The sequence below is a fragment of the Rhinoderma darwinii genome, unplaced genomic scaffold, assembly GCF_050947455.1.
Source record: "Rhinoderma darwinii isolate aRhiDar2 unplaced genomic scaffold, aRhiDar2.hap1 Scaffold_1584, whole genome shotgun sequence".
NCBI lineage: Eukaryota > Metazoa > Chordata > Amphibia > Anura > Rhinodermatidae > Rhinoderma > Rhinoderma darwinii.
This window is the reverse complement of record NW_027461987.1, coordinates 193,860-207,799: the sequence shown is the minus strand read 5'-3', so window position 1 is coordinate 207,799 and position 13,940 is coordinate 193,860. Positions and strand designations below refer to the sequence as shown.

General features: G+C 59.0%; 1 protein-coding gene across 3 annotated transcripts in view; it reads right to left on the bottom strand.

Moving 5' to 3' along the window:
- Positions 1-12,273, bottom strand: part of E2F4 (E2F transcription factor 4) — a 39,195-nt gene extending 26,922 nt beyond the window's left edge. For 2 of the 3 annotated variants that reach the window (XM_075848041.1, XM_075848040.1), the window contains exons 1-2: positions 12,057-12,273; positions 10,922-11,031 (exon numbers count right to left, since the gene is read on the bottom strand). In XM_075848041.1, coding sequence (XP_075704156.1) covers positions 10,922-11,031; positions 12,057-12,179 — 233 coding nt within the window. In that variant the 5' untranslated portion in view covers positions 12,180-12,273. The remainder of the gene's footprint in view (positions 1-10,921; positions 11,032-12,056) is intronic. The other variant, XM_075848039.1, reaches the window with a different exon arrangement.
- Positions 12,274-13,940: the final 1,667 nt, after the last annotated feature.

The window sequence follows — 13,940 nt, the reverse complement described above, 5'->3', positions numbered from 1 at the left end:
ACATCGAAACACAGAGAAACGCTCCACCCCAACACCGAGACACAGAGGACCGCTAGAGGAACGCTCCACCCCCAACCCTGAGACACCCAGGAACGCTCCACCCAACACCGAGACAGAGGAACGCTCCAACCCCAACATCGAGACACAGAGAAACGCTCCACCCCAACACCGAGGAACGCTCCACCCCCAACCCTGAGACACCGAGGAACGCTCCACCCAACACCGAGACACAGAGGAACGCTCCACCCAACACCGAGACACAGAGGAACGCTCCACCACAACACCGAGACACAGAGGAACGCTCCACCCCAACACCGAGACACAGAGGAACACTCCACCCCCAACCATGAGACACCAAGGAACGCTAGAAGAACGCTCCACACAACACCAAGACACAGAGGAACGCTCCACCCAACACCGAGACACAGAGGAACGCTCCACCCAACACCGAGGAACGCTCCACCCCCAACCCGGAGACACAGAGGAACGCTCCACCCCAACACCGAGACACCGAGGAACGCTCCACCCCCAACCCTGAGACACCGAGGAACGCTCCACCCAACACCGAGATACCGAGGAACGCTCCACCCAACACCGAGATACCGAGGAACGCTCCACCCAACACCGAGACATAGAGGAACGCTCCACCCCCAACACCGAGGAACGCTCCACCCCCAACCCGGAGACACAGAGGAACGCTCCACCCAACACCGAGACACAGAGGAACGCTCCACCCAACACTGAGGAACGCTCCACCCCCAACCCGGACACAGAAGAACGCTCCACCCAACACCGAGACACAGAGGAACGCTCCACCCCAACACCGAGACACAGAGGAACGCTCCACCCCAACACCGAGACACAGAGGAACGCTCCACCCCAACACAGAGACACCGAGGAACGCTAGAGGAACGCTCCACCCAACACCGAGACATAGAGGAACGCTCCACCCCCAACACCGAGGAACGCTAGAGAAACGCTCCACCCAACACCGAGACACAGAGGAACGCTCCACCCAACACCGAGACACAGAGGAACGCTCCACCCAACACCGAAACAGAGGAACGCTCCACCCCAACACCGAGACACAGAGGAACGCTCCACCCCAACACCGAGACACAGAGGAACGCTCCACCCCAACACCGAGACACAGAGGAACGCTCCACCCAACACCGAAACATAGAGGAACGCTCCACCCCAACACCGAGACACCGAGGAACGCTCCACCCCCAACCCTGAGACACCGAGGAACGCTCCACCCCCAACCCTGAGACACAGAGGAACGCTCCACCCCCAACCCTGAGACACCGAGGAACGCTCCACCCCAACACCGAGACACAGAGGAACGCTCCACCCCCAACCCTGAGACACAGAGGAACGCTCCACCCCCAACCCTGAGACACAGAGGAACATTCCACCCCAACACCGAGGAACGCTCCACCCCAACACAGAGGAACGCTCCACCCCAACACAGAGGAACACTCCACCCCCAACCCTGAGACACCGAGGAACGCTAGAAGAACGCTCCACACAACACCAAGACACAGAGGAACGCTCCACCCAACACCGAGACACAGAGGAACGCTCCACCCAACACCGAGGAACGCTCCACCCCCAACCCGGAGACACAGAGGAACGCTCCACCCCAACACCGAGACACCGAGGAACGCTCCACCCCCAACCCTGAGACACCGAGGAACGCTCCACCCAACACCGAGATACCGAGGAACGCTCCACCCAACACCGAGACACAGAGGAACGCTCCACCCAACACCGAGACATAGAGGAACGCTCCACCCCCAACACCGAGGAACGCTCCACCCCCAACCCGGAGACACAGAGGAACGCTAGAGGAACGCTCCACCCAACACCGAGACACAGAGGAACGCTCCACCCAACACCGAGGAACGCTCCACCCCCAACCCGGAGACACAGAAGAACGCTCCACCCAACACCGAGACACAGAGGAACGCTCCACCCCAACACCGAGACACAGAGGAACGCTCCACCCCAACACAGAGACACCGAGGAACGCTAGAGGAACGCTCCACCCAACACCGAGACATAGAGGAACGCTCCACCCCCAACACTGAGGAACGCTAGAGAAACGCTCCACCCAACACCGAGACACAGAGGAACGCTCCACCCAACACCGAGACACAGAGGAACGCTCCACCCAACACCGAAACAGAGGAACGCTCCACCCCAACACCGAGACACAGAGGAACGCTCCACCCCAACACCGAGACACAGAGGAACGCTCCACCCCAACACCGAGACACAGAGGAACGCTCCACCCAACACCGAAACATAGAGGAACGCTCCACCCCAACACCAAGACACCGAGGAACGCTCCACCCCCAACCCTGAGACACCGAGGAACGCTCCACCCCCAACCCTGAGACACAGAGGAATGCTCCACCCCCAACCCTGAGACACCGAGGAACGCTCCACCCCAACACCGAGACACAGAGGAACGCTCCACCCCCAACCCTGAGACACAGAGGAACATTCCACCCCAACACCGAGGAACGCTCCACCCCAACACCGAGGAACGCTCCACCCCAACACAGAGGAACGCTCCACCCCAACACCAAGACACAGAGGAACGCTCCACCTCAACACAGAGGAACGCTCCACCCCCAACCCTGAGACAGAGGGACGCTCCACCCCAACACCGAACCCAGAGACACAGAGGAACGCTCCACCCCCAACCCTGACACACAAAGGAACGCTCCACCCCAACACCGAACCCAGAGGAACGCTCCACCCCCAACCCTGAGACACAGAGGAACGCTCCACCTCAACACAGAACCCAGAGGTACGCTCCACCTCAACACAGAGGAACGCTCCACCTCAACACAGAGGAACGCTCCACCTCAACACAGAGGAACGCTCCACCTCAACACAGAGGAACGCTCCACCTCAACACAGAGGAACGCTCCACCTCAACACAGAGGAACGCTCCACCTCAACACAGAGGAACGCTCCACCTCAACACAGAGGAACGCTCCACCTCAACACAGAGGAACGCTCCACCTCAACACAGAGGAACGCTCCACCTCAACACAGAGGAAAGCTCCACCTCAACACAGAGGAAAGCTCCACCTCAACAGAGGAACGCTCCACCTCAACAGAGGAACGCTCCACCTCAACACAGAGGAACGCTCCACCCCCAACCCTGAGACACAGAGGAACGCTCCACCCCCAACCCTGAGACACAGAGGAACGCTTCACCCCCAACCCTGAGACACAGAGGAACGCTCCACCTCAACACAGAGGAACGCTCCACCCCCAACCATGAGACACAGAGGAACCCTCCACCCCCAAGCCTAAGACAGAGGAACGCTCCATCCCCTACCCTGAGACACAGAGGAACGCTCCACCCCTTACCCTGAGACACAGAGGAACGCTCCACCCCCAACCCTGACACACAGAGGAACGCTCCACCCCCAACCCTGAGACACAGAGGAACGCTCCACCCCCAACCCTGAGACACAGAGGAACGCTCCCCCTCAACACAGAGGAACGCTCCACCCCCAACCCTGAGACACAGAGGAACGCTCCACCTCAACACAGAGGAACGCTCCACCCCCAACCCTGAGACACAGAGGAACCCTCCACCCCCAAGCCTAAGACAGAGGAACGCTCCACCCCCAACCCTGAGACACAGAGGAACGCTCCACCCCCAACCCTGAGACACAGAGGAACCCTCCACCCCCAAGCCTAAGACAGAGGAACGCTCCACCCCCAACCCTGACACAGAGGAACGCTCCACCCCCAACCCTGACACAGAGGAACGCTCCACCCCCAAGCCTAAGACAGAGGAACACTCAAACCCCAACCCTGACACACAGAGGAACGCTCCACCCCCAACCCACAGAGGAACGCTCCACCCCCAACCCTGGCACACAGAGGAAGGCTCCACCCCCAACCCTGAGACACAGAGGAACCCTCCACCCCCAAGCCTAAGACAGAGGAACGCTCCACCCCCAACCCTGACACACAGAGGAACGCTCCACCCCCAACCCTGACACACAGAGGAACGCTCCACCCCCAACCCTGAGACACAGAGGAACGCTCCACCCCCAACCCTGACACAGAGGAACGCTCCACCCCCAACCCTGAGACACAGAGGAACGCTCCACCCCCAACCCTGAAACACCGAGGAACGCTCCACCCCCAACCCTGACACACAGAGGAACGCTCCACCCCCAACCCTGACACACAGAGGAACGCTCCACCCCCAACCCTGACACACAGAGGAACGCTCCACCCCCAACCCTGACACACAGAGGAACGCTCCACCCCCAACCCTGACACACAGAGGAACGCTCCACCCCCAACCCTGAGACACAGAGGAACGCTCCACCCCCAACCCTGAGACACAGAGGAACGCTCCACCCCCAACCCTGAGACACCGAGGAACGCTCCACCCCCAACCCTGAGACACCGAGGAACGCTCCACCCCCAACCCTGACACACAGAGGAACGCTCCACCCCCAACACACAGAGGAACGCTCCACCCCCAACCCTGACACACAGAGGAACGCTCCACCCCCAACCCTGACACAGAGGAACGCTCCACTCCTAATCCTGAGACACAGAGGAACGCTCCACCCCCATCCTGAGACACAGAGGAACGCTCCACCCCCAACCCTGAGACACAGAGGAACGCTCCACCCCCAACCCTGAGACACAGAGGAACGCTCCACCCCCAACCCTGAGACACAGAGGAACCCTCCACCCCCAAGCCTAAGACAGAGGAACGCTCCACCCCCAACCCTGACACACAGAGGAACGCTCCACCCCCAACCCTGACACACAGAGGAACGCTCCACCCCCAACCCTGACCCTGACACACAGAGGAACGCTCCACCCCCAACCCTGACACACAGAGGAACGCTCCACCCCCAACCGAGACACAGAGGAACCCTCCACCCCCAACCCTGAGAAACAGAGGAACGCTCCATCCCCAACCATGAGACACAGAGGAACGCTCCACCCCCAACCCTGAGACACAGAGGAACGCTCCACCCCCAACCCTGAGACACAGTGGAACCCTCCACCCCCAAGCCTAAGACAGAGGAACGCTCCACCCCCAACCCTGACACACAGAGGAACGCTCCACCTCCAACCCTGACACACAGAGGAACGCTCCACCCCCAACCCTGACACACAGAGGAACGCTCCACCCCCAACCCTGACACACAGAGGGACGCTCCACCCCCAACCCTGACACAGAGGAACGCTCCACCCCCAACCCTGAGACACAGAGGAACGCTCCACCCCCAACCCTGAGACACAGAGGAACGCTTCACCCCCAACCCTGAGACACAGAGGAACGCTCCACCTCAACACAGAGGAACGCTCCACCCCCAACCCTGAGACACAGAGGAACCCTCCACCCCCAAGCCTAAGACAGAGGAACGCTCCATCCCCTACCCTGAGACACAGAGGAACGCTCCACCCCTTACCCTGAGACACAGAGGAACCCTCCACCCCCAACCCTGACACACAGAGGAACGCTCCACCCCCAACCCTGAGACACAGAGGAACGCTCCACCCCCAACCCTGAGACACAGAGGAACGCTCCACCCCCAACCCTGAGACATAGAGGAACGCTCCCCCTCAACACAGAGGAACGCTCCACCCCCAACCCTGAGACACAGAGGAACGCTCCACCTCAACACAGAGGAACGCTCCACCCCCAACCCTGAGACACAGAGGAACCCTCCACCCCCAAGCCTAAGACAGAGGAACGCTCCACCCCCAACCCTGACACACAGAGGAACGCTCCACCCCCAACCCTGAGACACAGAGGAACGCTCCACCCCCAACCCTGAGACACAGAGGAACCCTCCACCCCCAAGCCTAAGACAGAGGAACGCTCCACCCCCAACCCTGACACACAGAGGAACGCTCCACCCCCAACCCTGACACAGAGGAACGCTCCACCTCCAAGCCTAAGACAGAGGAACACTCCACCCCCAACCCTGACACACAGAGGAACGCTCCACCCCCAACCCACAGAGGAACGCTCCACCCCCAACCCTGGCACACAGAGGAACGCTCCACCCCCAACCCTGAGACACAGAGGAACGCTCCACCTCCAACCCTGAGACACAGAGGAACCCTCCACCCCCAACCCTGAGACACAGAGGAACCCTCCACCCCCAAGCCTAAGACAGAGGAACGCTCCACCCCCAACCCTGACACACAGAGGAACGCTCCACCCCCAAGCCTAAGACAGAGGAACACTCCACCCCCAAGCCTGACACACAGAGGAACGCTCCACCCCCAACCCACAGAGGAACGCTCCACCCCCAACCCTGGCACACAGAGGAACGCTCCACCCCCAACCCTGAGACACAGAGGAACGCTCCACCTCCAACCCTGAGACACAGAGGAACCCTCCACCCCCAAGCCTAAGACAGAGGAACGCTCCACCCCCAACCCTGACACACAGAGGAACGCTCCACCCCCAACCCTGACACACAGAGGAACGCTCCACCCCCAACCCTGAGACACAGAGGAACGCTCCACCCCCAACCCTGAGACACAGAGGAACGCTCCACCCCCAACCCTGAGACACAGAGGAACCCTCCACCCCCAACCCTGACACAGAGGAACGCTCCACCCCCAACCCTGAGACACAGAGGAACGCTCCACCCCCAACCCTGAAACACCGAGGAACGCTCCACCCCCAACCCTGACACACAGAGGAACGCTCCACCCCCAACCCTGACACACAGAGGAACGCTCCACCCCCAACACACAGAGGAACGCTCCACCCCCAACCCTGACACACAGGGGAACGCTCCACCCCCAACCCTGACACACAGAGGAACGCTCCACCCCCAACCCTGAGACACAGAGGAACGCTCCACCCCCAACCCTGAGACACAGAGGAACGCTCCACCCCCAACCCTGAGACACAGAGGAACGCTCCACCCCCAACCCTGAGACACAGAGGAACGCTCCACCCCCAACCCTGAGACACAGAGGAACGCTCCACCCCCAACCCTGAGACACAGAGGAACGCTCCACCCCCAACCCTGAGACACCGAGGAACGCTCCACCCCCAACCCTGAGACACCGAGGAACGCTCCACCCCCAACCCTGACACAGAGGAACGCTCCACCCCCAACCGAGACACAGAGGAACGCTCCACCCCCAACCCTGAAACACAGAGGAACCCTCCACCCCCAACCCTGAGACACAGAGGAACGCTCCACCCCCAACCCTGAGACACAGAGGAACGCTCCACCCCCAACCCTGAGACACAGAGGAACGCTCCACCCCCAACCCTGAGACACAGAGGAACGCTCCACCCCCAACCCTGAGACACAGAGGAACGCTCCACCCCCAACCCTGAGACACAGAGGAACGCTCCACCCCCAACCCTGAGACACAGAGGAACGCTCCACCCCCAACCCTGAGACACCGAGGAACGCTCCACCCCCAACCCTGAGACACCGAGGAACGCTCCACCCCCAACCCTGAGACACCGAGGAACGCTCCACCCCCAACCCTGAGACACCGAGGAACGCTCCACCCCCAACGCTGACACACAGAGGAACGCTCCACCCCCAACCCTGAGACACAGAGGAACGCTCCACCCCCAACCCTGAGACACAGAGGAACGCTCCACCCCCAACCCTGAGACACAGAGGAACGCTCCACCCCCAACCCTGAGACACAGAGGAACCCTCCACCCCCAAGCCTAAGACAGAGGAACGCTCCACCCCCAACCCTGACACACAGAGGAACGCTCCACCCCCAACCCGGACACACAGAGGAACGCTCCACCCCCAACCCTGACACACAGATGAACGCTCCACCCCCAACCGAGACAGAGGAACCCTCCACCCCCAACCCTGAGAAACAGAGGAACGCTCCATCCCCAACCCTGAGACACAGAGGAACGCTCCATCCCCAACCCTCAGACACAGAGGAACGCTCCACCCCCAACCCTGAGACACAGAGGAACCCTCCACCCCCAAGCCTAAGACAGAGGAACGCTCCACCCCCAACCCTGAGACACAGAGGAACGCTCCACCCCCAACCCTGACACACAGAGGAACGCTCCACCCCTAAAGCTGACACACAGAGGAACGCTCCACCCCCAACCCTGACACAGAGGAACGCTCCACCCCCAACCCAGAGGAACGCTCCACCCCCAACCCTGACACACAGAGGAACGCTCCACCCCCAACCCTGACACACAGAGGAACGCTCCACCCCCAACCCTGACACAGAGGAACGCTCCACCCCCAACCCTGAAACACAGAGGAACGCTCCACCCCCAACCGAGACACAGAGGAACGCTCCACCCCCAACCCTGAGAAACAGAGGAACGCTCCATCCCCAACCGAGACACAGAGGAACCCTCCACCCCCAACCCTGAGAAACAGAGGAACGCTCCACCCCCAACCCTGACACAGAGGAACGCTCCACCCCCAACCGAGACACAGAGGAACGCTCCACCCCCAACCCTGAAACACAGAGGAACCCTCCACCCCCAACCCTGAGACACCGAGGAACGCTCCACCCCCAACCCTGAGACACCGAGGAACGCTCCACCCCCAACGCTGACACACAGAGGAACGCTCCACCCCCAACCCTGAGACACAGAGGAACGCTCCACCCCCAACCCTGAGACACAGAGGAACGCTCCACCCCCAACCCTGAGACACAGAGGAACGCTCCACCCCCAACCCTGAGACACAGAGGAACCCTCCACCCCCAAGCCTAAGACAGAGGAACGCTCCACCCCCAACCCTGACACACAGAGGAACGCTCCACCCCCAACCCGGACACACAGAGGAACGCTCCACCCCCAACCCTGACACACAGATGAACGCTCCACCCCCAACCGAGACAGAGGAACCCTCCACCCCCAACCCTGAGAAACAGAGGAACGCTCCATCCCCAACCCTGAGACACAGAGGAACGCTCCATCCCCAACCCTGAGACACAGAGGAACGCTCCACCCCCAACCCTGAGACACAGAGGAACCCTCCACCCCCAAGCCTAAGACAGAGGAACGCTCCACCCCCAACCCTGAGACACAGAGGAACGCTCCACCCCCAACCCTGACACACAGAGGAACGCTCCACCCCTAAAGCTGACACACAGAGGAACGCTCCACCCCCAACCCTGACACACAGAGGAACGCTCCACCCCCAACCCTGACACAGAGGAACGCTCCACCCCCAACCCTGAAACACAGAGGAACGCTCCACCCCCAACCCTGACACACAGAGGAACGCTCCACCCCCAACCCTGACACAGAGGAACGCTCCACCCCCAACCCTGACACACAGAGGAACGCTCCACCCCCAACCCTGACACACAGAGGAACGCTCCACCCCCAACCCTGACACAGAGGAACGCTCCACCCCCAACCCTGAAACACAGAGGAACGCTCCACCCCCAACCGAGACACAGAGGAACGCTCCACCCCCAACCCTGAGAAACAGAGGAACGCTCCACCCCCAACCCTGAGAAACAGAGGAACGCTCCATCCCCAACCGAGACACAGAGGAACCCTCCACCCCCAACCCTGAGAAACAGAGGAACGCTCCACCCCCAACCCTGACACAGAGGAACGCTCCACCCCCAACCGAGACACAGAGGAACGCTCCACCCCCAACCCTGAAACACAGAGGAACCCTCCACCCCCAACCCTGAGACACAGAGGAAAGCTCCACCCCCAACCCTGACACACAGAGGAACGCTCCACCCCCAACCCTGAGAAACAGAGGAACGCTCCACCCCCAACCCTGAGACACAGAGGAACGCTCCACCCCCAATCCTGAAACACAGAGAAAAGGACGGGAAAAAAAAATATGCAAAAAACCTGTGAAAAAAAATTTTTCAGCCACAATTTGTGCACAGGGTTCAGCTCTCACTTATGTAACTGCAGGATTGTAAGTGGAATATAAAGACATTATGTGACAGCAAAATAATGAAAGCAGCTCTGGTTTTGAGTGGAGCATAAGACATGAGGTGACAGCTGCTCTGGTTGTGAGTGGAGTATAAGACATGGTGACAGCCGCTCTGGATGTGAGTGGAGTATAAGACATGGTGACAGCCGCTCTGGATGTGAGTGGAGCATAAGACATGGTGACAGCAGCTCTGGATGTGAGTGGAGCATAAGACATGGTGACAGCCGCTCTGGATGTGAGTGGAGTATAAAACATGGTGACAGCCGCTCTGGATGTGAGTGGAGTATAAGACATGAGGTGACAGCTGCTCTGGTTGTGAGTGGAGTATAAGACATGGTGACAGCTGCTCTGGATGTGAGTGGAGTATAAGACATGGTGACAGCTGCTCTGGTTGTGAGTGGAGTATAAGAATTGGTGACAGCTGCTCTGGATGTGAGTGGAGTATAAGACATGGTGACAGCTGCTCTGGATGTGAGTGGAGTATAAGACATGGTGACAGCAGCTCTGGATGTGAGTGGAGTATAAGACATGGTGACAGCCGCTCTGGATGTGAGTGGAGTATAAGACATGGTGACAGCCGCTCTGGATGTGAGTGGAGTATAAGACATGAGGTGACAGCTGCTCTGGTTGTGAGTGGAGTATAAGACATGGTGACAGCTGCTCTGGATGTGAGTGGAGTATAAGACATGGTGACAGCCGCTCTGGTTGTGAGTGAAGTATAAGACATGGTGACAGCTGCTCTGGTTGTGAGTGGAGTATAAGACATGGTGACAGCCGCTCTGGATGTGAGTGGAGTATAAGACATGGTGACAGCTGCTCTGGTTGTGAGTGGAGTATAAGACATGGTGACAGCCGCTCTGGATGTGAGTGGAGTATAAGACATGGTGACAGCTGCTCTGGTTGTGAGTGGAGTATTACTCAGCACTACATGGGGCTCCCCTCCCCGCTCTGGCTGGAGACCCTCTTACTTCCACTGAATACTGTTCTTGGACTTCTTTTCAATCAGCCCGATTCCCTCCAGGACGTTGGTGATGTCATAAATGCGGCGCTTCTGTCTGACGGCGAGCGTGTCTGCAGCCTGGAAAAAGCAGCACAGAGGAGAGGAGCATCAGAACACGGCACCTCCCGGAACAGCACAACTGCTGCCGATCGCAACCAATCAGGACGCAGGTTATGGGGGGGGGGGAAGGGGGCAGGTTATGGGGGGGGGGAAGGGGGCAGGTTATGGGGGGGGGGAAGGGGGCAGGTTATGGGGGGGGGGGAAGGGGGCAGGTTATGGGGGGGGGAAGGGGGCAGGTTATGGGGGGGGGGAGGGGGCAGGTTATGGGGGGGGGGGCAGGTTATGGGGGGGGGGGCAGGTTATGGGGGGGGGGGCAGGTTATGGGGGGGGGAAGGGGGCAGGTTATGGGGGGGGGAAGGGGGCAGGTTATGGGGGGGGGGAAGGGGCCAGGTCATGGGGGGAGGAGGGGGGCAGGGTATGGGAGGGGGGGGGGCAGGGTATGGGAGGGGGGGGGGAAGGGTATGGGAGGGGGGGGGGAAGGGTATGGGGGAGGGGGGGGGGAAGGGTATGGGGGGGGGAAGGGGGCAGGGTATGGGGGGGGGAAGGGGGCAGGGTATGGGGGGAAGGGGGCAGGGTATGGGGGGGGGGAAGGGGGCAGGGTATGGGGGGGAAGGGGGCAGGGTATGGGGGGGGGAAGGGGGCAGGGTATGGGGGGGGGAGGGGGCAGGGTATGGGGGGGGGAAGGGGTCAGGGTATGGGGGGGGGAAGGGGGCAGGGTATGGGGGGGGGAAGGGGGCAGGGTATGGGGGGGGAAGGGGGCAGGGTATGGGGGGGCGTCACACCGGGAGGGGGCAGGGTATGGGGGGGCGTCACACCGGGAGGGGGCAGGGTATGGGGGGGGAGTCACACCGGGAGGGGGCAGGGTATGGGGGGGGAGTCACACCGGGAGGGGGCAGGGTATGGGGGGTCGTCACACCGGGAGGGGGCACGGTATAGGGGGGGGCGTCACACCGGGAGGGGGCAGGGTATAGGGGGGGGCGTCACACCGGGAGGGGACAGGGTATAGGGGGGGGCGTCACACCGGGAGGGGGCAGTATAGTCACCGCTTTCAGGTCCAGCACGCCATCCTCCGCCTCCTGCAGCAGCGACACGAACTTGCTGGTCAGGAGCCCCAGGCTTTTCTCATGGCGGCTGGGAGTTACCGGCAACTGAGCTGGATCCGCCATGAAAGCACCGCGAGGCGGGGGCGGGGCCTCGGGTCACCTGCTCCAACCGCTAGCAGCAGCCGTTACTTCCGCAAAGCACGCCGGGAATTACTGGGCGTCACCGAGCACTAGGGACTGTCTTCAAACCACGAGCGGAGAAAAATGTCAGTGATGTCTGAGGGAGTGGGGACAAACTGCGCACCCGGGAGAAAGCGAAGGCCGATCCGACGGGGTAAGGGTATGTGCACACACACTAATTACGTCCCTAATTGACGGACGTATTTCGGCCGCAGGTACCGGACCGAACACAGTGCAGGGAGCCGGGCTCCTAGCATCATAGTTATATACGATGCTAGGAGTCCCTGCCTCTCTGTAATCATGTTTTCAGTACGGGACAGTAGTTCCACGGAGAGGCAGGGACTCCTAGCGTCGTACATAAGTATGTCATAGAGCCGTATTCACATTTATTACTGTGATGCAGCTAACGCGACATTTTATGACATCGCGATCTATGGCCTTTCCACTTTTGTCGAGGGCAAACTGGTTGTATTCCCCCTAGTAGCCTGTAGTCCTGGGTATAGAGGGAACAGTCGCACCAGGGCCCTGGAGAAGGAGGGGCCACAGAGGTCCTAGACACATAAGAAGTCATCCACATGGCACCGATGTATACCCCCGTCCTGCGACCCCCCCCCCGTCCTGCGACCCCCCGTCGTCCGACCCCCGCCCCCTGTTCTCTGTCCCTCGTCCTCCGTTCCCCGTCCCTTGTCCTCCGTTCCCCGTCCTCTGTCCCTTGTCCTCTGTCCCCCGTCCCTCGTCCTCCGACCCCCGTCCCTCGTCCCTCGTCCTCCGACCCCCGTCCCTCGTCCTCTGTCCCTTGTCCTCCTACCACCTGGGTATCTTCTGTATATAATTATATATGTACAGCTGGTATAAGTTATACATCTTCTTGTTTATAGTGATATGGAGCATGCTGGTATAACCTGAGTATCTTCTGTATATAATTATATATGTACAGCTGGTATAAGTTATACATCTTCTTGTATATAGTGATATGGAGCATGCTGGTATAACCTGGGTATCTTCTGTATATAATTATATATGTACAGCTGGTATAAGTTATACATCTTCTTGTATATAGTGATATGGAGCATGCTGGTATAACCTGGGTATCTCCTGTATATAATTATATATGTATAGCTGGTATAAGTTATACATCTTCTTGTATATAGTGATCTGGAGCATGCTGGTATAACCTGGGTATCTTCTGTATATAATTATATATGTACAGCTGGTATAAGTTATACATCTTCTTGTATATAGTGATATGGAGCATGCTGGTATAACCTGGGTATCTTCTGTATATAATTATATATGTACAGCTGGTATAAGTTATACATCTTCTTGTATATAGTGATATGGAGCGTGCTGGTATAACCTGGGTATCTTCTGTATATAATTATATATGTACAGCTGGTATAAGTTATATATCTTCTTGTATATAGTGATATGGAGCATGCTGGTATAACCTGGGTATCTTCTGTATATAATTATATATGTACAGCTGGTATGCTATACATCTTCTTGTATATAGTGATATGGAGCATGCCGGTATAACCTGGGTATCTCCTGTATATAGTTATATATGTATAGCTGGTATAAGTTATACATCTTCCTGTATATAGTGATATGGAGCATGCCGGTATAACCTGGGTATCTCCTGTATATAATTATATATGTATAGCTGGTATAAGTTATACATCTTCTTGTATATAGTGATATGGA